This window comes from Chanodichthys erythropterus, chromosome 13, assembly GCF_024489055.1.
Source record: "Chanodichthys erythropterus isolate Z2021 chromosome 13, ASM2448905v1, whole genome shotgun sequence".
Taxonomy (NCBI): Eukaryota; Metazoa; Chordata; class Actinopteri; order Cypriniformes; family Xenocyprididae; genus Chanodichthys; species Chanodichthys erythropterus.
Genome location: NC_090233.1, coordinates 23,738,315 through 23,765,359, shown reverse-complemented (window position 1 = coordinate 23,765,359; position 27,045 = coordinate 23,738,315). Strand labels below are relative to the sequence as shown.

General features: G+C 35.5%; 1 protein-coding gene across 1 annotated transcript in view; it reads right to left on the bottom strand.

The window, feature by feature from the left end:
• The window catches only part of htr7c (5-hydroxytryptamine (serotonin) receptor 7c), a 55,605-nt gene extending 28,560 nt beyond the window's left edge, over positions 1–27,045 (bottom strand). Inside the window, exon 1 of the mRNA XM_067407677.1 lies at positions 26,431–27,045. Coding sequence (XP_067263778.1) covers positions 26,431–26,891 — 461 coding nt within the window. The 5' untranslated portion in view covers positions 26,892–27,045. The remainder of the gene's footprint in view (positions 1–26,430) is intronic.

Here is a 27,045-nt window from a genome sequence, read left to right as displayed (position 1 = left end):
GAGACTGGAAAATGATCGCAAAAAAGCTAAATCATCATGGTTTTTAGTGCAATAAAAGCCTTGACTAACATTACAAGTGGACCTCAGGGAGCACAATAAAAAAATGATAAAAGTGTATGATGATTTTTACATTTTAAGTCTTAAAACTAAATACTTTGTTATTGTAACTGCTTAGTTTAAAGCACTTGATGGTGCCCTGTCATCTAAATATCACATTTAAACCTCACATGGTCATGAAATGCTGTATGTCTCACAAAAGAACTGGCCTGGGAGCCACTTCTGAAAGACGAGCTTCCCATCAGAAAGTCTGTCTTTGTTTATTTTCTCTTTGTTGGTGGCACGTGTCCTAAAATACTAGTTGAAATTTAAATAACCATACTTCAAGTATCTAATACTGTTTTTACCAGCCATTTCCCACAGTAAAATAAAATCAATACACTATATAAACTTAAATTAGTGCCTTTTAGTGACATCCATTATCATTAAATAAATGTGGTTTACATGAAGGATTACTGCAATTGCTCATTCATTTCCAGAGGGAGATGATATTACATTCATTAGTTCTAACATCTGTGCTCAGGTCTGCTGGCAGGATTATGATATATTGATCTGTTCTGCTCTACTGAAGTTTAGCATTCATAGACTGTAAAGCCACAACACTTACTGCTCAAATAAATGTAAGGGATTTTAAAACTAATTTATAAATTTCCTTTTTTACTACATTCAGTATTTAGAGAATATCTGGTTTTATCCATTAACTTCTCCAATTCATTTCCTGAGTGAAGCCACATTTTCTTTTACCCTCAGGTGCATTAGCAGCATATTTTATTCACTTTGGAAGGCCAAGTCAATATCTAGTAGTTTTTCTTGTCCCACTTCACTCAACATCACAATAATTTTGTTTATTTGATTTGTTCCTGTTGTTTGTTTGATGCGTTTTAATATTTCAGAAAAAATATATTGGTTTCCCACAGCAATAATTCATGTACCTAAATGTAATTTTGGGAGGAGCATATAAGCATCAGCTGTTTTGGCATCCCTCCACCTCCCCAGCTCCACCAACTTAATTTAGGCATCTTGCTTTGCTTCCAAGCATTAGTAGTCGCACTAAGCTCCACTGCCGACAGCAAGCTAAATACAGTTAATGCTAATAGCCTAAAGATTATATAGGCAAATGAACTTGTGAATGACATAAAAAATCAAAATGATGACATACGATAGTCATGTTGTGATTTCTACTCAAGTCACAGATGATGTAGTGATTTTTGATCACACGTCACTTAAAGGGATAGTTCACCCAAAAATGAAAATTTGCGTTTTTTGACCTCACTAACAGGAAGCTGAACGAAGTTGGACATAGTGGTGTATTAGAGGTAAAAATTATATAAATACTGTTCGGTTTCTCTCACAAACCAATCGTTCCGTCTCTTAGGACATTAATGTGTCTTCACGAGCCGCAGGTTTTAATTTTGATTTGTCTAAGCAAGTTTTATTTACTGTTATAGTTGAAGTTCCCATCCACTGCTATTATTTGACTGACAGAGGGCAGCGGTTGCAGTTAAAAATCATAATTTGCGTTCGACTGAAGAAAAAAAGTCACCTACATCTTGGATGCACTGGGGGTAAGCAGATAAACATCAAATTTTCATTTTTGGGTGAACTATCCCTTAAAGGTGTGGTTATGAGTGTATCAGATGACCACTCTTGCTTTTCACAGGGCACCAGTCAAGAATACTATCTTAACAAAATAAGAACACTGCCAAAGAGCTGTTCGATCATTTGAAATTAATGTCAACTGGAGGGAGTTGGTCAATTGATTTATCTGAAGGATTTGTAAGAACCTGGACAACTAGTAGAATCTTTTATCGTCAGGAAGACACAGAAATGTATTAACAAATAGATATGCAAGAGTAAATACCACAACTATTAATATTGCAAATAATGAAAATGCACCGCTAAAAGATAATAAACTAATAACCAGAAAGGGAAATACTGAATTAAACTATAAAAACAAATAAATGATGTGAACACAGAATGGATAAATGCAATGCTGTTGAACTGAATTTAGCAATGGAAAAGATCTGTATGGGAAAGCTTCTTAGGGGAAACCACTTTACCCTCTGGTATATCTTGTTGTTTTTACTGCATTGTGGCTGAATTATTGAATTTATTTCAAGCAATTGCAAAAACTTGCTTTGTGTTACAGTCACACCAGATCATATGCATCTGTGCAGAGCGTCTTACGTCTGTGAGATGTGTCTTACACTCTTGATATTTTAGAATGTAACCCCTTCATTGCTGTGCACTTTTTTCTTCATCGTAGATGATTTGTTGATTCATTGTACACACAAAAAAATTATCTGTATTTTTGCATATTTCCCATTCATTTCCAATGGTGGTCATTTTTGAAAGCGAACACCACCAAGTGTGACAATTGTTTTTTTTTTAATGACCATTTAGCTTTTTTGAATCAAGTCCACGATTTTTTTTTTTTTTTTTTTGTGGTCCCTTAGCGACTGCCATAAAAGTCATCATTTCTTACCATTCCAATAAAGTAGCGATTTTTAAAATTTCAAAACTTTTTTTTTTTTTGGTCTAAAATGACCGAACAACACCAGAGAGTTAATGATTCTGCAAAATGCAGATAAATAAATTCTTATTTATTATTAAACAAATAATATACCTGTTATTTGTAATGAGCTGACCCCAGGTAACTGTTATCTAAGCAAGAAAGACATATGCTGCAGGTATAAACTACTGCCAAGGTCTTTAGAAAGAGGTATAAAAGTAACTAATTACCAGGGAAAGTAACTATTGCATTACTTTTAAAAATAAATAAATAAAATATGTCAAAAAACTTGGATGACCCCATGATCTGCTCTTGCTTACAACATGAAATTTCTCTGTACTGTACTCTGCGTGTTGCCATTAAAGAAAATAAGTATTTAGTTTCATATTTGTTTAAAGGTGCCCTAGAATCAGAATTTGAATTTTCCTCGGCATAGTTGAATAACAAGAGTTCAGTACATGGAAAAGACATACATTGAGTTTCAAACACCATTGTTTCCTCCTTCTTATTTAAATCTCATTTGTTTAAAAGACTTCCGGAAAACACTCGGATCTCAACATAACACTGACTGTTACGTAACAGTCGGGATCATTAATATGTACGACCCCAATATTTGCATAATGCAAGCCCATTCGACGCATTAGACAATGAAAGGCAGTATTAACGGCTGGATCTGTGCACAGACAAGGTAAGCAAGCAAGAACAACAGCGAAAAATGGCAGATGGAGCAATAATAACTGACATGATCCATGATATCATGATATTTTTAGTCATATTTGTAAATTGTCTTTCTAAATGTTTCTTTAGCATGTTGCTAATATACTGTTAAATGTGGTTAAAGTTACCATCGTTTCTTACTGTATTCACGGAGACGAGAGCCTTCGCTATTTTCATTTTTAAACATGTGCAGTCTGTATAATTCATAAACACAACTTCATTCTTTATAAATCTCTCCAACAGTGTGTAATGTTAGCTTTAGCCCGTTAGCCACAGAGCATAGCCTCAAACTAACACAGAATCAAACGTAACCATCTAAATAAATACTTTACTCACATAATTCGAAGAATGCATACAGCATGCATGACGAACATCTTGTAAAGATCCATTTGAGGGTTATATTAGCTGTGTGAACTGTGTTTATGCGATGTATATATAGTTGAGAGCTGGTGTGGCAGAGGAAGCACATCTCTTAAAGGGGCCGTGCTGAAAAAATCAGTGCATAGTTAATGATGCCCCAAAATAGGCAGTTAAAAAAAATTATTTAAAAAAATCTATGGGGTATTTTGAGCTGAAACTTCACAGACACATTCAGGGGACACCTAGGACTTATATTACATCTTGTAAAAAAACAATCTAGGGCACCTTTAAATAGGCCTATTATAATGTTATTTTTTAATTTCATCTATTAGATTATGAAAAGTGAACAGCATGAGTAAGATAGGAGGATACATTATAAGATGCTCAATATATCGGGAGACATGGAGTGGAGCACTGAACTGAAACTTAACCAAAATTCAGTGTATAGGCTGCTTGCCTCAAAGACATGAGAAATATATCTATAGAAAACTTGAAATGTCTACTTTTAAAAGAAATAATTTAAAACTAAGCGCGTCCACTGTGCAGAGATGATGAGTCAGCAATATCAACTTCATCTTCGCAGCCGACACCGATTCAAAAAACATTAGTTTATTAATAAACAATAAAAATGTTTCCTTGCTGTTTTTTGTCACATTCATAATCATTACTTTTGCTGGTTCTTTATGGCAAGCGTTATGCGTGCGCTTGAGTGCTATATGTTCCTGTCCCGTAAGAGGTGTCTGGCAGTTGTCTTAGCATCTTATCTGATGTTGCTGACCATTTGTTTATGTTCATTTACCAAGGATCCAATCACAATGTGGTACATATTCTTCCACACGGCCATAAACTGGTCCCTGGAATGTCATCTTAACCACGGTTCACCACAGTCACTCAGATACTGAGTTAAACAGTCAAAATTATGACGTAGAATAATAATAATCATAATCTTGACAAAAAGACAAAATTATTACTTAATTTTATTAAATTATGAAATAAGTCTAAGTATAAAGTTAAAATTATGATATACTAAATCAAACAATGTCATCATTATGAAATTAAAAAGTTTAAGTTATGAGATAAAAAAAAAATCTAAATTATGACTTTGTGTCATAATTTCTACTTTTTAATGTCATAATTATGACTTTTTCCCCTGGTTTCACAGACAAAGCTTAAGCTAGTCCCAGACTAAATGAATATTTGAGGCTGTTTTAACCGAAAGCAACTTGCACTGACATATCTTAATATGTGTCAATGCCATTGTTTTGTCTCAGGATGCACACCAGTAATGTTTTTTTTTTTCTTTTATAAAAAACATGTTTATAAGGTCATTTTGGTCATTCTTCCAAGACATAGAATCTGTGATTCCGAAGTATACAGTATCCGCATCGGTGTGGTGAATGACACCAGACATTAGATTCATTCGTGCTGAGGAGCCGTAGTGATGCACAACCCACGAAAAGATGATAATTCCGCAAATAACTGCAATTACAGGTTTCAAACAGAGATGGCGACAAAGAGGCAAAACTTATGAACTGCAGCTTTAAGTAATCCTAATTGAACTAAAGCCTAACCTTGGCCATGCCTTTATGTTACAATTTGACTTTTCATCACATAAATGACTTTTTATGTCAGAATTATGATTTACAAAAGCATGATGGATATTCAAGTTACAGGTAAATTAATGATTAGCATCTGTGGAATGTTTTTTGGTTACTACAAACAATGATTCTGGCTTGTCCCACATAGTATGTAAAAATTAGCTTATATCATGGAGTTTGTCATTTTAGATTGTGGTGATGGTATAACCTATATATCAGTGTAGTCATTTTTGCTGAAAACTGAAAAAAAAAATTTGTTTAATTGTTAATAATAATTATTCAAAAACAAACATTACCTCATGACATGATCATTTAATTAAATTACTTATTTATTTTAGAGGTAGGGGCCTAATTAATAAATTCCCTTTATCTAGGCTACTACTCTCAGTATTTACAGTATTAATTAAATAATCATGAGGTAATGTCTATTTTTTAATTGTTCAAGGAATTAAATATGGTGAAATAAATATAATTCAGTTTCAGTGTTTGTATCACTCCTATTGTCTGTGTTTGTGTGGGTGATTCTTTCTGCAAATTACATATCCCAGTAGGTGGCAAAAACGACTTTCTTAATGAGTGAGTCATTTAAATCATTCAAATGATTTGGTTAAAAAAGCTGATTCATTCATCAATGAAACAGTCATCACAAATTACATACTCTCTTGAGTAGAATAACTTTGAATAAGTAACTACATCACAACCACTAAAAAAGTATGTTCTATATAGTATGAATGTAATTCAGGCGTAATCCGTCAGTTGGGTCGTTTCACTGTCAATCACATGTCCTCTCCCGTGGCCTCATGGCATAGTAAAGTGTTCATTGTATGCACACTTTAGAATCTCGCTGGAAGTAATAGGTAATTTGGGTACTTTTTGCCTACTCTTTTATGAGTACTGTGAATTTGGACATACTGTTTGAATGTGTTTTATTAGTGAGCCATTGAATCATTCACTCAAGCGATTTGTTTTAATTTAGGAACTAAACAAGTTTATTTTTATTTTTTATTTTATTTTATTTTATTTTTTTGTGGCAGGGCTACCTAAACAGTGCAAAATTTCTACTAGCTGCATGGTGCCCAGACACTTTTATCTCATTTAGTTATTTTTGGTAAATAACTAAACAGTATTGGATAGATATATAGCTTCAAAATGTTCAAAAAGGCTCAAAGGCTTCAAATTGTACAAAAAGGCTTATTTTGTCATTGAATTTCCTTTGTGAATCAATTACTTATGAAAATGTGGGATGCCTGCAAAAAAAAAAAAAAAAAAATATATATATATATATATATATTATAGCAAATAAAACAAAGAAATGCAAACAAATGATGAGATAAATTAGTCAGAGAAATGCTATGTGTAAATGAACTATCAGCAGCCCAGCAATGCCACCATTATCTATTGTAAAACTTGATTTAAGCTTAGTATTTGATATAGTATATAAAATAGGCTATTATATTTTTCATATTTGTTTTAATCTTTGTCCTACAGAGTGTGTACTTAAATTTATGTCATTGAGAAAACAACCACAATTCAATTAAATTTTAGATACCATTTGTATAAACATGTTGTGTATTGTGGTACAGTGCTCACTGCTCAGCATAAATAAGTACACCCCCTTTGAAAAAGTACCATTTTAAACAATATCTCAATGAACACAAAAATAATTTCCAAAATGTTAACAAGACCAAGTTTAATATAACATCTGTTTAACTTATAACATGAAAGTAAGGTTAATAATATAACTTAGAGAACACATTTTTCAGTTTTACTCAAATTAGGGTGATCCAAAAATGAGAACACCCCACAGCAAAAACTACTACATCTAGTACTTTGTATGGCCTCCATTATTTTTAATAAAAGCACCAAGTCCTCTAGGCATGGAATGAACAAGTTGGTGACATTTTGCAACATCTATCTTTTTCCATTCTTCAAGAATGACCTCTTTTAGAGACTGGATGCTGGATGGAGAGTGATGCTCCTCTTGTCTCTTCAGAATTCCCCATAGGTGTTCGATTTTCACCCTGTTCTTCTTCAGAAATCCAACAGTGGCCTTAGAAGTGCGTTTAAGATCATGTTGGAAAAGTCCACGACGACCAAGGGCAAAGAGTCTTTCAGTATAGAGCAGTACATCTGTGACATTTCTCTTCCATGTGGTGCCATTGCTGACAGCATGAAATGGGAAGGGGTTTTAACACCCTTTTATAATCAACTGTCTGCTGGACACCTGTGTAATGAATAATTAGACTCACCTGTGGTTGAATTCTTGTTAAATTAGACATTTGTAGTCTAAAATTTAGCTTTGCTCCAGAGACATTCAGTGGGGTGTACTCATTTTTGCATCACCCTAATTTGAGTAAAACTGAAAATTTTGTTCTCTAAGTTATATTATTAACCTTACGTTCATGTTATAATTTAAACAGATGTTATATAAATATAGTCTTGTCAACATTTTGGAAATAAAAATTTTGTTTTTGTGTTCATTAAGATATTGTTTAAAATTTTACTTTTCAAAGGGGGTGTATTCATTTACGCTGAGCACTATATGTGTGGGTCTAAACTAGTTGGTTATTACAATTAAAACAATTACAACTGCAATAGTATTACAGAGATTCTATGGGAAAAATAATGTGGCGACATTATGCAATGTGCTATGTTTATGCATTCCTGTATTTGCACCCCTGATCTCTAGCCTAACCACTTGACTTACATTAGCAACCCATCTGTGTAACTGCTATTTAAACATTATCCTTATGAGTCATTTGGCAGTAAAGTGTCAAGAATGTAAATAAATGTATAAACACAAAATTTGCTAGTTTATATAATCAAAACATCCTTGTCTGCACAAACACCCTCTCTTGAATGTCTACAGTACATCTGCCCTCATGAACACATCTGATCATATCATTGCTCTTTTGCACAAATACATGTACAGTATGTGAAATTAACTCTACACTCTTAAAAATAAAGGTTCCAAAAGTTGGGTTTCACGGTGATGCCAAGGAAGAACCATTCTGGGTTGACAAAATGGTTAAAAGAATCATGTTTTCTTAGTGTGAAGAACATTTTAATAATCTAACGAACCTTTTTCCACCGTAAAGAACCGTTTGTGTAATGCTGTGCACCTTTTGCTACAACTGCCAGGTCCTGCAGATTTGCCTTATACAACATTAGAAGGATCAGGCCTATCGGAGCATGCTACACAACTCTTTGTCCAAGCTCTTGTTCTATCCAGACTGTAATATTGTAATGGTCTCTTGGCAGGCCTTCCAGCATGCACTGTCAAACCTCTGCAACTGATCCAGAATGCTGCAGCAAGAATGGCCTTTAACGAGCCGAAGAGAGCGCACGTCACACCTCTCCTCATAAAATTGCACTGGTTGCGAATTGCCACTCGCATCAAATTCAAGACACTGACGTCTGCCTACAGAACAACCACTGGCTCGGCTCCCCTATACCTAAACTCATTAATTCAGACCTGTGTGCCATCCAGAAGCTTGTGTTATGCAAGTGAATGGCGCTTTGTGGTGCCATCACAAAGAGGCACAAAATCACTTTCGCAGACCTTTACCTGGACTGTTCCCTGCTGGTGGAATGACCTGCTTAACTCGACCCGAGCTGCTGAGACTTTAGCCATTTTCAAGAAACTGCTGGACATGCATCTTTTTTCGGCAACACTTGATCCATCAATGCAACACTTACTATTCTATACCCGAAAAAAAAACTTGCTGTGTACTGTGCTGGACTGACTGGGACTGGTCACAGCACTTGCATATATATATATATATTGCATACATTGCCCTATTGTTAGTTTGATTGCTTCTATTGCTCTCCTCATTTGTAAGTTGCTTTGGATAAAAGCGTCTGCTAAACGACTAAATGTAAATGACTAAATGCAATGGAAAGATTCCATGGATGTTAAAGGTTCTTAATGGAACCACAAATGACCATAAATAACATTTATTTATAAGAGTGTACTACCTTCTTCACACATACACAGACATCCATGCATTCCATTAAGTGCCCTTATGTTACAGTTCTGTTCAGTTTAGTTTTGTTCATGGACTTTTAGTTTGTAATTCTTCAGTTAAACTAATTAAAAAACAAAATCATACTGCAAAAAATGCTGTTCTTACTTAGAGTTTTTGTCTTGTTTCTAGTCAAAATATCTTAACGTTCTTAAATCAAGAAGCATTTTGTTTTTTTAATTATTTTATTCTGCAAAGATGCATTAAGTTGATGTGTCAGTAAAGACTTTTACTTTGTATTTCAAAGAAATGCTGTTCTTTTGAACTTTTTATTCATCAAAGAATCCTGAAAAAATGTATCACAGGGACCAATCAGCATATTAAAATGATTTCTGAAGGATCATGTGACACTGAAGTCTAGAGTAATGACTCTGAAAATTCTGCTTTGCCATCACAGGAATAAATTGCATTTTAAAATATATAAAAACAGTTCTTTTAAATTGTAATGATATTTCACTATATTACAGTTTTTACTGTATTTTTGAATAATCAAATGCAGCCTTGGTAAGCATAAGAGACTTCTGCAGAAATATTTTTAAAAATTTACCAACCCTAAACTTTTAATCATGTAAATACTGTGATGATACCATGGTACTTTGATATGATTATTTAATGATCATTGATGATTATTGAATGATCATATTTATTTACCGCAGAAATTACATTGTACTCCAAAACACTTTAATTGTACCATGGTATTACCAAGGTACATTATTTCAAATGTCCATTTCTTTTTTGCTATTGATTTGTAGTCACATCACTATGAGATTCATAATAGCTCTACCCATCTCTCAACCTGAAACAGATTTGCACACACCTGATACACCTGATAAACTTGCTTTTGAAATTTTAAGCAAAAACATTCTCATGAGAGAGCAAAATCTTATCTGACAGGATGTGTCAGCGAACACTCACACGATGCCACATGTTAAGGCTGCTCCATTTCACTCACACCTGATGCTAAATAACACAGATGCCACTAATCGGCTCCCTTTATCCAGATCAGCAGACATATTTATTCTATCTAGAAACATGGCAGAGCATTCAGTTGCAGAAACATTTTCTAATCATCTTCAGAATGGTGCCATTTTTTATTTGACACTTGTTAATCATGATCTGCAATATTCAGTGGACATCCATTCCAAGGGTTTTTATATTTAATTCATGATTATTTGTGCTCATTTCCTCATATTTTAATCATTTATTCTGGGTATTTGCACATCAAATTAGAGACATTAATATCAAGAACCAGTCCACATAAATTTTTACGACCTTCCCCGCTGAACAAAAAACAGCACAGATGGAAAATATAAAATCTGTTATGAGGAGGCTAAACCTATTGTTCTGGAGATTCATGAAGCATGAGTGGCATAAATAAAAACAACTCTACCTTCCTATTAAATGTTCTGGTTGTTAAAATGTAAATTTTTTGGGACAGTTACAAATCACTCAGCAACTGAAGCAGATAAAATACACAACAAATCAAAAACATGTTCATTCTTTAGATAGACCAGAAACATTGATGTGAAAACATCATGTCCCCAGTTGTTGTATGTACATATATACTGTATATGTACGTGATATGTACAGTATGATGTGATACACATCACACATGTTATATTTACAAACCTTTGTTAGATGCGATTAATTGCGATTGACAGCGCTCATTTACAAATATAAATGTTCTCAAAGTTAATTTTTAAAAATAAGTGTAAATTAAGTGAAAATTACACACACTCAAACCCCAAACGTTAATATCTAGTTACTTATGAGAAACATATGTTGGCTACATAACAATTTCAAAATTCCCATTTTAAATATGGGTTTATGTAATTTATGTTATTTTAGGAATTGGGTCCAATGGACCAATGTGCGACCAATTATTCTCACACAATCAATTATGTACTAGTATTAAAAAAAGTCTGGATAAGAGGGCAAATTATATCTTTCTCCAAGGAAGTACATTCATCCTTATTAAAGTAACTATGTCATTTCAGGTATGTGTCATGGGGAAAAGTGAAAATGATTAAATGGATAGATTACATAAAAAAATGGAGCAAAATGACTCTAGAGTGAATCATGAGGTCTTTAGTGGAATGCACTAAGAAAGCACTGGACTTTTAAAATTGATTAGATAGAATCTATATGTCTCCTGTTCACTTAATTTAGACCCTGTTGAAGGAAAAGAGAATCAGACCTTCTTAATAAGTCAGAACTGTTTTGATAAATGAAGCTTTTGGCTAAATAATATTTTAGGTTGACACTTTCTATTGTGTTCTGCAATAGAAAATCTGAGCAACATGTATTAATTTCAGATGCCATGAATTAAAAAGAAGAAACTCTTCATATTTGGCAGTTCTAACAATTAATGAGTCTGAACATTCATCATAGACCACCATCGTGTTATGCAATAATGTTACAAAATTCATTCAAATGAAATTGAGGACATCTGCAATGGACAGGACAGTTTTTTTTATTGAAAGTCTCAAACAAGCACAAATAATGGCTATTGTGATGGTTTACTCCTCATATAACATGTGAGAGATCACAGTTTATTGATCCGTGTCAAATAATTTTAATCGAGATAAGATGGTTGGCCGATGTGTGAAAACTGTAAGCCTTCAGAACGATTTTCAGTCAAAAAAATGAATGTAATCAAAATTCAGTTACTAAACTTTTAATGGAGTTTAGACACAAAGTTTAGATGGAGAATGACATCATGACACTCTCCTGTCAGAAAGTCTCCGAAAAATGCAAAGACCTAATTTAAGAGGTTACTTTATGGTAATGCAACTCTTGAGAAGATTAGATAGATTAGATAGATTAGATAGATTAGATAGATTAGATAGATTAGATAGATTAGATAGATTAGATAGATTAGATAGATTAGATAGATTAGATAGATTAGATAGATTAGATAGATTAGATAGATTAGATAGATTAGATAGATAGATAGATAGATAGATAGATAGATAGATAGATAAAAATTGATGTGTATATATCAAGCTATGTGTTGTAACACATAATTAATAATGTAAAAGGAGTAAAGAAAAAAAAAACCTCTAAATTACTCTAGATACTTGCTTCCTTAGTATAGTTACCTCCAGATGCCTTTACCTATAGGCTGTTCTCATGATTCCCAAGGAAGTACATGTGTGGAAATATGAATGCCATTAGTGGCCCAATATGAGCCCACTATATATGGCAGATATAGCCCAACTTGATATACTGTTACGAATTCGCAGGCATGAAACAGAGTGAGAATCCAAATGCAAGCACCAACGTTTAATAACAAAAGGTAATCCATTCACAGACAGCTGACAAGAGCAACGACAAGAACATACTCACAAACGCATCGACCAACAACCAACAAATGAAGCATAAAGGTTTAAATAGACATGTTAACAATGGGCTGATAAGGGACAGGTGTTGGTGATATGATGTCATGGTAACTAATGAGGGTAACTATAGCGACACACAAGGTACAGGCAAAAAAGAAACCAAAACACAGGAAATAAAGATTGAAACAAAGAAAACCAAGATTACACTTCAACAGAAAAGTCCTACAAAACACAAAACACCGGGATCCTGACATATACCATATAGCCCTACCATATAGGCACCAAATCATCTAGCAAAATATTTTTACAAAAACAGGTTATCTATTGTCAATAGCGTAGAGATGTATGAAGCAAAGCTGAAGTGATTACCAAAACAAGCTGCTTTATGTTGGTCAGTGCGGGGAATTCTCGTGACCAATTTGAAGACAAGTGAAATGTTTTTCGCCCTTACACTAAAGTCCCAATCATGTTGATTCCTGTTGGAATGACTGGTTATGTGTTACTGACATTATTTCTGTGGTTTGCAAGCAATTTAAGACCTGACAGAGGAATCTAATTATTTTCTGTCATAAGCGACAGGATCAGTGAAGCTTAAAGTCAGCATAAAACGGAGGTTGCGACAGCCTTTTCTTCCCTAAATACTGCAATATTCCATTAAAAAAATATGAATTGTCAATTTCGATTACATGGTGACTTTAAATGCATAAAGTTCACCAAAATATTAACATTCTGTCATCATTTTGTTCCAAACATTCTTTTCTCTGCAAGCCATAAAAGGAGAAACTAGGCAAGTTTTCCATACAGTGACTTTAAAGCTCCAAAAGTAAATAAAAAAGCCCCAAACATGCAAATTTATGTTGCTTTTTGCTATTTTTAAAGCTTGGTCACCATTCACTTCCATTGTAAGAAAAAGACTAAACATTCTGCAAAATGTTTTTGTGTTCCATGGTATAAATAAAGTGGAAGATGGAACAAAACAAGGGTGAATATAGATTTCTATAAGAAAACTCCCTCTATTTTCTCTGTGGCATGCTTTTTCCTTAACATCTACATCTGAAACCTCCTGTAGAATTAACTGTGTAAATTTTCAGCCACCCTCCTGTGTGACAACTGTGTCAACCTCCCTCGTGCTCTTCTCACACGCTGCTCTAGCACTCACGGTTCTACCCCATACAGCGTGCTTTCATTTCCCCTTCCTCCCTGAGGAGTAAAGCATATTACCACTTGTCATCATTCCTGGTTAGTGTATCTCATACAAGATGAAACTCCATCATTTTTGGGATTCAAGTGTGTTTGCTTGAGCGCATGTACTGCGTGACTCCTAGCAGCACGTCAGAAATGCACAATACTCATAAGTGATTATATAAAAGTATTAGTGTGAAATTCACAATAACAGTTTCTCCTGTCCTTTCAGCTCCTGGAGAAATCAGTAATGGTCGAAAACACATCGGACGACACTGACAGGTGTGACTCAACATGTCAGGTGCATCTCAGGTGAGTTTTACCTCAGAGCAAGGTCTCAAATTGCGCGGCGTTGCTGGTCAGGAGAGCAGAAAGAGTGTCGTATGCTACTAAGACTCAAGGAGAGTAGTCACAAGAACACTAGAGACCTGAGGCTAGTTCCTTGGCCACTGGGAAAACCTGCTTTTTGAACCTGAACTGCATCTGTGTCCATTTCCATTTCTAAATTCTAGAAGACAGCCAGACCGTGTGTGTCTTATTTGCAATTTTAATGCGAATCTGTCCCTTCCTATCTCCACGGGCAGCATTCCCCCGTCTAACATATTTGAGGCTATTTTTTCTTGCACAAAGGACAGAGTTACTGCTGCTAAGAGGATAGACTTCCTCCACTTACTCTCAAGTTTAAATATTAATGTCATTTTCCTGAATAATTGATATCACAATTTAATAATCTCAACAGGAACACCAAAGTGACCACGAAAAAAAAGAGAGATACTATGGGAAATTTTAACCATTTCACAGATAAAATGGTTTTAAACAAAGAGAAATTAAAAAAAAAAAATAATAAATCAATACATACTGTATAGTAAATTCCAAGTGATCAAGGGCTTAGGGGTGTCCAATCCTGCTCCTGGAGGGCCACTGTCCTGCAGAGTTTAGCTCCAACCCCATTTAAACACACCTGAACCAGCTAATCAAGGTCTACTAGCCATACTAGAAACTTCCAGGCAGGTGTATTGAGGCAAGTTGGAGCTCAACTCTGCAGGACAGAGGCCCTCCAGGACAGACACTGGACACCCCTGGCTTAGGACGTTCCAATTCAGCCCATTGCAAAGGTTCCGCCAGTAGTGGGCACTCATACAATGTAAGCAATGACATACATCTGAGTCAACGAGACTGAGGGAAGTTAGCGAGGGAAGGGCATAAAAAAACAAACTGGAACGCAGCCTATAGCTGGGTCCCAGAGGCTGCATCCTTCGAAGGCCATGAAGGTCAGAATGAGCATTGTTAAAAGGGACGCTCTAGCCTACGGAGGATTGTTCTTATTGCCTAATAACTGTGACTGCTGCCTTTGATTAGTGGCAGTAACGTTTGAAATCTGAAAACAAAACAGGGTTCAAACTGTCTAAATATATTCACCATGGCCCATTTTTGTATATAATAAAAAGTATAAACTAAATATAATGGCATCTTAGTAAGATATAGTGCCTATAGAAAATCATCATACCCCTTTGAAATAGTAACTTTGTTTGTTTTGGGTGGTGTGCAGCATTATGTTTTGGGGGGGTGTCCCTTCTGGGGACTGGGCGATTGGCCAGGATTGAAGGGAAAATGGATGCTACCAAGTACATCCAAATTCTTGAAGAAAACCTGTGTTCCTCTGCTAGACAGCTGAAAATGGGCAGGTCACCTTTCAACATGATAATGATCCTAAACATACCACCAAAAGAACAAAGGGACAGGCTTGGCTTAAAGGGGGGGTTACATGTTTTTTTTCTAGGATTGATTGTGTTTTGGGGGCACAGTTTAACATGTCTTAATGCTTCGTTTTTTGCTGTAATTAAATGCTGTATTTTTCATATATTTTATCTTAATTCTACACCTCTGTTTCCACTGTCATATGAACGGCTCGTTTGACTTCCTGCTTCTATGAAGCCACTCCCTCCGACATACGCAATGTGCTCAGATTGGTCAGCAGGTTGGTTACTGGCCCAGTCTGTCGTGATTCGCTGAAGCGTCCGGAAATGCCACGCCCCTTACCATTCGTAGTTACGCGCTTAGGTGGAAAGTAAATAATAGCGCCTACATTGCTGTATCAAATTGAGCCGAATCAGACCCAGATGAAGAGGAAAAAGTAGAACCTCTGCAATCGCGGCTTTTGAAGGACGTTTATGAATGGTATTTAATTTAGTATTTGTGTCAAAGTGTTTAGATAAGCTGTCACTGCTGTTTGTTAGCTTTCAATATACAGTTTTATCCTGATTAAAGCTTTCCTGTATTAAATACATGCCTGAGTAGTCGCATTTTTGTAAAGGTAGCGTTTAATTTATAGCATGAACAACTGTTTGTCTATGAACATAGAAGTTTGTTGGTGTTTGTTGCACTAGAATTTAGCTAACTGGCTAGCAAAAACGAGTTGCTCTTTGTATACGTCCTGGATGCATTAAAAATAGCAACATAACTATAACATTACGTTTAAAAGACAAACAATAAAACGTACTTACAGTTTGGGGCTGATAAACAGCAGCTTCTGCTTTTAAAGTGGGAACTGCTTCATCTTTCAGTAAAAGTCTTTGTGTAAATCCAGCATTAAACTCGTGTAGATTCAGGAATCTGTCTTCAGCACCGCATCCAGTGTAGAAAATATCACAGGTAATAATGGGTTCTATATTTTTTGATGCGTTGCGTCGCGCAGCTCGCGTTCGGTGTAAACAACTCTTCCGCTTTCATTATGCTGCGCCACATGGCCTCGCCCACTTTGTTGCGTGTTCCCGGGGGCAGTGTTTATGTTAATAGCAAGGGTTTATGATGTCACCAACCCGGGAAGAAGCTTGTTGTAGTCCAAATCACCCGTTTTTGTAGGCAATAAAATGCCATAAATTTAAAGGGGGGGTTGCATGCGATTTTCCTCTTCATCTGGGTCTGATTCGGCTCAATTTGATACAGCAATGTAGGCACTATTATTTACTTTCCACCTAAGCGCGTACCTACGAATGGTAATGGGCGTGGCGTTTCCGGACGCTTCAGCGAATCACGACAGACTGGGCCAGTAACCAACCTGCCAACCAATCTGAGCACAATGCGTATGTCGGAGGGAGTGGCTTCATAGAAGCAGGAAGTCAAACGAGCCGTTCATATGTTAAGATAAAATATATGAAAAATACAGTGTTTAAAAAAAAACGAAGCATTAAGACATGTTAAACTGTGCCCCCAAAACACAATCAAGCCTAGAAAAAAAACATGTAACCCCCCCTTTAAAAGACAATATCTCCGTGTGCATTGAACTTTCAGCGCTGTAACTTTGCAGATACTGTTTATGTTCAAGCAGCAACATTACACACTAACTAAAGTTAAAAAAAGTGAAATCGCATGCAACCCCCCCTTTAAGGACAGGAAGGTGAATGTCTTTGGGGCGGTTTCCCAGACAGAGATTAAGCCTAGTCCTAGAATAAAATGGCCCTTTAAACCAGATTAACAGAAATCTGCTTTCTCTGTCATGATTAAAAATAGTCAGAATTATAGTCTATACCAGAGCTGATTTCCTGGAGGAAGACTAGAGCTACTCCAGGACTAAATTAAACCAGGAGGCAGGTTTAATTTAAGATTAACGTTGTGTTTCAAAGAAGACACATATATCACTTGGATATATATCGATATTGATATACACACACTATATATATATATATATATATATATATATATATATATATATATATATTTATTTATTTATTTATTCCCCTCATTGATGTACACACAGCACCCCATATTGACAGAAAAACACAGAATTGTTGACATTTTTGCAGATTTATAAAAAAAGAAAAACTGAAATATCACATGGTCCTAAGTATTCAGACCCTTTGCTCAGTATTTAGTAGAAGCACCCTTTTGATCTAATACAGCCATGAGTCTTTTTGGGAAAGATGCAACAAGTTTTTCACACCTGGATTTGGGGATCCTCTGCCATTCCTCCTTGCAGATCCTCTCCAGTTCTGTCAGGCTGGATGGTAAATGTTGGTGGACAGCCATTTTTAGGTCTCTCCAGAGATGCTCAATTGGGTTTAAGTCAGGGCTCTGGCTGGGCCATTCAAGGTAAACTTTCGGCCCAGTCTGAGGTCCTGATATTAAATCAAAATAAATTGTTTAAATAAACTGAACAGCATCCATACATATATATATATATATATATATATATATATATATATATATATATATATATATATATATATATATATATATATATATATATATATATATATTTATATATTTTTTTTTTTATTTATTTATTTTTTTTTTTTTTTGAAATAACGCTTCAGTCAAGTAAGCAAGGACTTTCACTTCCCATGATGCTTTGTACCGGGCTGAATTGGGAGAGTAAATGTTGAAAAAGTGTTATTTTATTGGTGGATCGGAAATGGTTGATATTCATATTCATGCATTTTATAAATATTTATGTTAATCATTTATGGCTTATGATTTATCAGTTTCACTTTTGATTTCATATATTTATGTACTCATACTTGACATCTATATTAATTCTCATCATATTTTCAAGTATTTACTTGTTATTGTATCCTTATGGTTATTCTTATTGTATATTTCAGAGTATGTATGCTTGTTATGTTCAGTTGTTCTTCAAGTGTTCCAGTGTGACAGGTCACGCTGACTCGTTTGTGGTTAGATATTGGACGCCTGCCAAGTATTGCAGAAGTGATGTTTTTCAGAATTAGTGCTCATTTGAATCCGATCAAAATATGTCTGTTATTATTTCTGCTGACATTTGATAGTGTAAGATTTGTAAAATTTGTAAAACTTTTATATCTATTTTTGGCATCTGACCAGTTTATGATATAATGGGTAAAACCATTTAACCTTTTCTTAGAACAAAAACATCAGTTTGAGTGGGTTGGGAATTTCCCTATATGCTTATGGTATAATATGGACTGAGTTGTTGATAGTTTAGCTTTTTCCCTCCTTTGCTCTCCTGGGCTTCTGTGTCTTCTCTCTTATCTGCAAATGTTTTAATTATTTTCTTTTTGATCTTCATCTATTAAATACAATACTCAGGGGTCATATTCACAAAACATCTTAAGGCTAAAAGTAGCTCCTAACTTGTCAATTTAGGAGAAACTTTTAAAAATAATGGGCGTGTCAGTCCTAATTTTAGGACTCCTAAATTTTTGCTCTAAGAGTATTTCACAAAGCATTTTAGCGCTAAAACTAGCTCCTAAGTCTGTGAAACATTAGGAGTAGTCAAGAGGACTCCTAAGTGACTAAGACCAAATCACAAACAGTCCTAATCCACCCAAAGACACTGAACACCATGAGACAATAGCGATAGAGCCTTGGGTGCTGAACCTTTTCTTCATAAATGCAATACATATTACATATAGATTTGAATCTATGATAAAACACCAAAAATAAATCTGTAATAAATAAATAAATAATGCCTGATTACCTGTGGAAGTTGTTTTAATTAGTTCACACTTACAAATGATCAAACAGAACATGTACTAGTTTAATTAGTGACACTTAGCCTACTTTTTAAAACCTTTAATTGAATATGGCACCATTTTTATTTTAAAACCTTTATTTTAATATAGAAATATGATACCTCATTCTACAACATTTCTATGATTAAATCGCTGACAGAGACTCCTCCCCCATCAGCCAATCACTGTGTGTATAGTCCATAGCAACGAGGTCAACCCCATCCTTACTCTTAGCTTAAGACTTCAGTCTAAACCTTAGTAAAAGTTTGTCTTAGCAGCTTTATGAATAGGTTTTAAGAGAAAACTCTTAACTAAAAACTTTTACTGCTATTTAGGAGAACTCTTAGTGGTAAGTGTTTTGTGAATACAGCCCCTGGATTTTACAAAGTTCTAAAATTTTATTATTAACTATTAATTACTTCTTTCTGATTGTTATGTTACCTTTTGGTTTTATTAAACATTTTCATTATCGATTAAAGTTTGTGTGTAAGGCTAAATTTAATTGTAATGAACAAATAATTTTTCTTCAACGTTATCACAGCTTGGATCTCTCAAGTTTTTGCATTATGCATTTTTTTTTTTTAGAAAGATGAGAATATGGAGAGACTTCTTACTCTTTAATGTTCTATTATGTAAACGTTTTTATGATAGTGTCTTTTGGAGATTACCATTGTGGTGAAGTGTAGAGCTTGTGCTTGGGTTGAGGACCTGCTAACAAGATTTGCCTTTTTTTTTTAAATATAATAAAGCAACCTCTGTGATAGAGTTTTGGATCAAACCATCATTTTTAGACTGCCAACACTGATTATCACATGTGTAAATAGTTATGTTTAGTTTGTTGCTGTGTAAAGGACAAAGCAAAAGCATTAATAATCATAGGATTATTATATATACTGTATAGAATTCATCTATTTAAATAGAATTCATTACAAACAGATTTCCAGGCATTTCTTTTTTTTTCACTCTTGTTTAGTGAAAAACTAATTGTCTCTTGTTTAGTAAAGGTTTTTTTTTTCTGCCATAGTTTTCCTAAAAAAAAGAAAAAATGCGGTAATTTGCATCTCAGTTCCATGCAATTTTAAGCTTTTCTTGGTTCATTCCATGTTTTCTAGGCAACCTCTCTCATGCTAATTCAGTTTAGCACAGTTTTTTGCCAATTTCAATCTATTTTATATTAATTCAGGACTCCATAGTCCAGATTTTAGTCATCTGTACTTAATCTGTGTTTCAGAAAGCCATTTTTAAGACACGGTTATTTATTCTAGATTAAGGACTATAATTTAAAACATGTCCAGGAAACCGCCACTCTGAGTGGCCAAATCAGAGCCCTGACTTAAATCCGATAGAAATTCTCTGGATGAACCTGAAGAGAGCAGTCCATTACCTCTCACCATGGAATTTGACTGAACTTGAGAAATTCTACAAGGAAGAATGGGCAAATATTCCCCAATCTGTGCAAATGCAACGGAGGCCAGCTAGTAGTTGCTGTGTGAGTAAACCTCACTCCTCTGATCTCAAGAGATGCTCTAGCGACTAATGCTAGAGGTTGCAGCCTTTAGCCTCCTCGTTAGAGCGTCCAACTCCCACCCCGGAGACCCAGGTTTGAGGCCCGCATGGAGCGGGGCAAATAGGACCTGGGTGAGGGGTTACACAAAGCTAGTACAAATATATTCAAACAGATTAATGGCTGTAATTAAAGGAAAAGGTGTCTCTTTTCCAACCCTGTTAATTTTAGTTTTTCAGTTTATTTCAATACATTTTCTGAACTGATGCTTTTTCTTCCATTACTTTGATGTTGTAAGGCAAAATTTGTAAATAAAGTTTTTTGAATGGGTTTTGATTTTAGGCTGCACAACAAATAAAGTAAATATTTCAAAGGGGTATGATGATTTTCTGTAGGCACTGTATAAGTCAGTTGAACTGTTTTGGCAAATTCTCTCAAAAAATAAAATCCTTTCTTCACTGGCGTGCAATGAATTCTGGGGTAGGCAAGGCCGTGAAGGATCCATCTATTGTATCCTTCATTGCACAGGAAACAAAGGACGCATTTGAAGGAGCCTTCGAACTGGGACAGCCTTCATCGTGCCGCTGTGACACAAACGGCCTTCGAAGGATGCAGCCTCTGAATTGGGATGCAGCTTATATATATATATATATATATATATATATATATATATATATATATATATATATATATATATATATATATATATTTGTGTGTGTGTGTGTGGTTCAAAGCCCTACATTATGAGGACAGAATATCCTCACAAAGATGGAAATAGCTGAAATCCATGTCCTTGTGGTGATTTTACTGTGATTGGTATGTTGTGTGTGTGTGTTTTAGTGTGTGTTTGTGTGTGTGTGTGTGTGTGTGTGTGCTTTTGTTTATATTACATTGTGGGGACCAAATGTCCCCATGATGTAATATAAACCTGAGTTCACCTACATCGTGGGGACCAGCCAGCGGTCCCCACAATGTAAATGGGTTTATAAATCATATAGAATGAGTTTTTGTGAAAAAGTAAAAGTTTGCACAGTTTCCTGTGAGGGTTAGGTTTAGGGGTAGGGGCAGGGTAGGGGGATAGAATGTACAGTTTGTTCAGTGTAAAATGCATTGAAGTCTATGGAAAGTCCCCACAATTCACAAAAACAAACATGTGTGTGTGTGTGTGTGTGTGTGTGTGTGTGTGTGTGTGTGTGTGTGTGTGTGTGTGTGTGTGTGTGTGTGTGTGTGTGTGTGTGTGTGTGTGTGTGTGTGTGTGTGTGTGTGTATTTTTAATGTATTTTTAATGCAACAAGTGTGATACTTGATTTCTGAAGTGCCATGCATTCACATTAGCACATTAAACACTACCCAGTCACATTAACATGAACACCATGAGAAAAGCTAAGTGCTACTTCCTGTAGTCTTTGTGCCTTTCCCTCAAGCTTAAAGCTGTGTGGCTTCTCAATACTGACAGCAAACATTCCATTCACCAACACTTAATCATATACTAAAACAATGTTCCATCACTGTCACTTCACCCTGAGATGAAACTAAAATATGCCCATAAATAAGAGAGAGGTCTGCTGTCTGAATGAGATGGATAACTTGCTTGAGCTCACTCATGGACAACTTAATGTGGTATTTGTGGGATGTGAATGAGGGTGATTTGTCTTTAACATTGGAAAATAATGATGATGATGTATTTAATTGAGATAATACAAGCCCATTAGAAAAACATTTGGCTTTCTCCTTTTATGATTGCCGATTTCATTTTCTCACACTCACAGAGCTCTCAGTTTCCATAACAGACAAATATGTTTTTCTGCCTTATTTATTAATATATATTACAGTATGTAGAGTTAAGTATATTTTAATAAATGTTTATAGATTTTAAATATTTTACATGTACATGATTTACATGTATGTGTAAATAGTGGATTGATTTGATTTAATGTTTATTTTAAAATCAGACATAAACCCGTTATCTTATCAGCTTAAATTGTCAATCTTTTTTTTTTCCTGCTGTTTTTCCTTCCTGTTAAAGGTCTTTCTTCATTGCTGAATGGTTTCGATCTCTAAAGAGCCTGTTGGTCTGTGATTGACCAGTGGATAGAAAGTCCAGACATTGATTGTTTCTTCTACTAAGAGCCTTTTTGTTGAAAAGATTTTGACGATATCTAGTAAACGGTCCTTTAAGAAGACCTCGCTTTTAAGATGAATGAGGAAAAGGCACTAGCAAGGTAGTTTCACTTCCATTATTGAAATGATCTATGCTCACAGAATCAAAGGTCAAAGCATTTGTCAAGAGTCCTTGAACACTGGGTTATAATGGTGAGTTTACAGGCACTTCAGTTCCAGGGGCTGTCCTTCACTTGTGGCTTCTCTGTAAAATTAATTTAAGAACATACACTTTGGGAAAATCATTGAGGGAACATTCCATTTTATCATTTTGCAAACATTATGGGAACATTATTTTTGAATGTTGGTGTTTTGAATGAACATCCAATTAAAACATTTAAGAAAAATGTTCCATGAATGATGTAATGAGTTTTAAAACACTGGACCTATTGTCCGTTAGTTGGACAGATATTCCTTGTTCTCACGTCATGGGGAAAAAAATAGCTATGAAGGCACATTTATGCTAAGAAATATTCATATACAATGTACTATCCAGGTGCATTTCCTGATTAAATACTGGATCGGTTTTAAATGAATAGCCTGCAGACTGCGTAATCTTATCACCAATGGCTGCTAAAACAATCTTAATTTAATAAAAACATCAGAGCAACCAGACGGACCACAATTTAATCTCAATAACAAAAAGCACTAAGCACCTCTTGCCTATGTTCCTGGTCCTCACAGGAAAAATCCTCTCCAGCCAAACTCAAATATGCAATCAGTTCACATCAGCTTTTTACAAACAGAAACAAGCGTCATAAGAGACTAGGTTTGCTTGTAATCCTTCAAAACCCTCAAGTGCTTGTTGAAAGAATATGACCCTTTGGTATGTACGTGTATTAAAGTGTCTACTAAGCGATAACAGACGTAATGTGCTGAAAAAAAAATCAAAATGCATCTATGTGACGTTTTCCTTGAGGATTTGTGTGCCACAACAATAAAGCGACAGAGGAGTTGAAATGTTGTTGTTTTGTGCTATACATCTCAAGCCTTGATACTATATAACATTTCCATATTTATGATACATTTTGATCAAAATTGTCTAAGTTCACTAGAGAAGGAATTCACCACTGTAGCTCATTTCTAATTGGTTAAGCTGATGATGGTTAGACTCCCCTACACCATAATGGCTGTCCATCTTTAAATAAGTCAGCTTTAATTTCATTTAATTTAGTTGTTTAAATAAGCAACCTGAGCTTCTAGACCAAAAAATAAAGCTGCTAAGTTCAGAACCCCATGGTGCTGTCTGACATACTGTAAACCATATTCCCCATTTACTTTACTGTCATATAGAAAAACAGGCAATGTGTAGTTGGAAAGCAACACCTTTAAATCTGAACTAAAAATTAATGGCCACTCTGACATATAGATCGATGGCTGACTTGAATTACCCATTCAATCACACAACAGTTAACTACTGCTATGTGCAAGTGAAAACTGCAAAATCAATACACCACATTTTGTACTTTTTCCCCCCCAATATAACCCATTCTCTTAGTGAGCTTCACTGCAGCAATAGATTCTCGGACATCAGGACCCAAAGGACACTAACTCCTCGGATGTGTCAAACGAAATCAGGGTCTTTCAGCGACAATCCCCCCCCCTCGTGATGTCACATGGGAGACTGGCTGCAGGTGTATTGACCCTATTCTCGGTCTGCAGGAATGATGTCCAACATGGACACAGAGTTGTCAGTATTAATTTCTGCTGTACAGTGAACACATCCAGAGAGTTGCCATTCAAGTGAAGGAAGCTGCCAGTCCAGTTTAGTACTGACTGATGTTTATTTAACTGAGGAATAATATTAAATGAGCAACCACATGGACCATTTATGAGATGGGTACCTGACATGAGATGAGTACAATGACAGCAGTTCCCTGCAGTTTTATTAGAAAAGTATTTTTCTAATATTTGTATAAATGCCATTTCATATTCATTTAGAGACTAAAAATAAAGGTTAAATACAAAGGTTTTGCAGTGATGCCATAGAAGAACTATTTTTGGCTCCCCAAAGAACCTTTTAGTGAACAGTTCTTAAGTGAGCAATAAAGTATGAGAGGCTGTGCTGTATCGTGAATAAGTCACGGCTGAAGGGCGTTGTTAGGCATGACGCAAAGCGGAGTGGTTGCAACCCCTTCAGCCATGACTTATTCACGATACAGCACAGCCTCTCGTACCTTATTGCTTAAAACGGTTACCACACAATACAAATATCAAGCCAAAAATATGTAACAATGCTAATTTCATGAAGTAAACTCTTAATAAAAGCCTTCCTTCCGCCGGAATAAATAGTCCCAGACCTTGAACAGCAACAGAAGTTACATTATTACGCCATTAGATGGCAGCAAAGACTGTCTTTATGAGTGTGTCAGTCAGTAGCAAAGACTTTTACATTGAAAAGACTGAATTGTTGTGAACACGGAACTGAATGAAGTCGCTTCGTATTTGAAATGCTTTGAATAGCGCTGTCAGTCACGGGAAAACCCCTAAACTGTTAAAAGGATAAGATAATACATGGGACATTTAAACAGATTTTTTATTATGAGAATAGGACTGACCTGAAGGAAAATGCTAAATCCGAATGCAGGTAATAAACTCGCTCACTCGATCTCTTTCTCGCAGTACTTTTCTACATAATACAGTAAGCTTCAATGAACAATGTCAATTGAGTACATGCAGTTTACGTTGCTAAGAGTGGTTCCTAAGGGTGTTGTGTAGGCAAGTGATACACAGAACCGTTGGGTGAAGCGGTCATAGCCGTGTTTTATCGTGAATAAAACACATCTATTGTCCAATCAGAATCAAGGACAGGAACTGTTTTATAAAAGAGCCATTAAATATTTTTCTTAGTGCAAAAAAAACATTTTAGTATTCTGAAGAACATTTTCCACTATAAAACATTTTGTGCAATGGAAAGGTATTATGGATTTTGAAGATTTTTCATGCAACCACATGCCAATAAAGAACCTTTATTTTTAAGAGTGTATGGAATATTTGTAGAAACCTAAATGGTGCATGAAATGGAGGAAATGCTTAAGAGAAAAAAAGAACAATTACAGCATCTTAAATTATTGCCATACACTTCCCTTTATATACAGTATACAGATATATATATATTGTGGGGTCCAAAAGTCTGAGACCACATGATGGACCACAATATGCTCTTTGAAACATTTGTGGAGTTCATGTATCTTGATTAATATGCTTAATAAAAATACAATAAAATAGAAATTGTCTAATGGATACATATGAGCTTAAATTAATGTAAATAAAATAAATAAATAAATGTTCTTTTTGCATAAACTTCTAGTGGATAAAAAATGATGCCAAGTAACCCAGAAGAGTTGTAAGTTCAAACCCCAAAATGAGTTGCATGCAGCATAAACCATCACCACTGTGTTCAAAGCACTCGCCCCTGTAACAAAGTCACTTTGAATTAAAGCGTCCCCTAAATGACTTAAGAAGAACCCAACGAACCCACTCACCTGTCCACACTGATCACGCACAGCGTCATGATGGATGCAGTGCAGCACATCACATCCATGGCGATGAAAATGTTACAGAAGACCTCTCCAAAAAGCCACTTTCCTCCCGTGAGGTCCGTCACGATCACGAATGGCATCACCACAATAGCCACGGAGAGATCCGCCACGGCCAGAGACACCAGAAGATAGTTGGACGGCTGTCTGAGCTTTTTAACAACGCACACCGCGATCACCACCAGCATATTTCCAATCACCGTCACGGTGGTAATGATGGCCAGCATCATTCCGATAACAATCTTCTCCGCTGAGGTGAAATCGAGCAATGGTTCCCCGCAGGATTTGTTCCACATGGCCATTGAGATGTTGTAGAATAAGTGTGAGGAACCATTGAGAACTTCCGACGCGACCTCAGGGTGAGTGAACGAGAAGAAATCTAGCGAGCCCGATGAGTTGAACATCATCCCTGCGCCTGATGATGAAGAGCTCGCCAAGAGTGCGCTCCGTGCGCCAAACGCATGCTGAAGCGAGCGCAGATCTGAGGTGCCTTTCAGCTTTCCAAAAGAAAAACAGAAAAAACAAGATAAGTCGTACGGATACAGCAAAGGAAAACTTAAA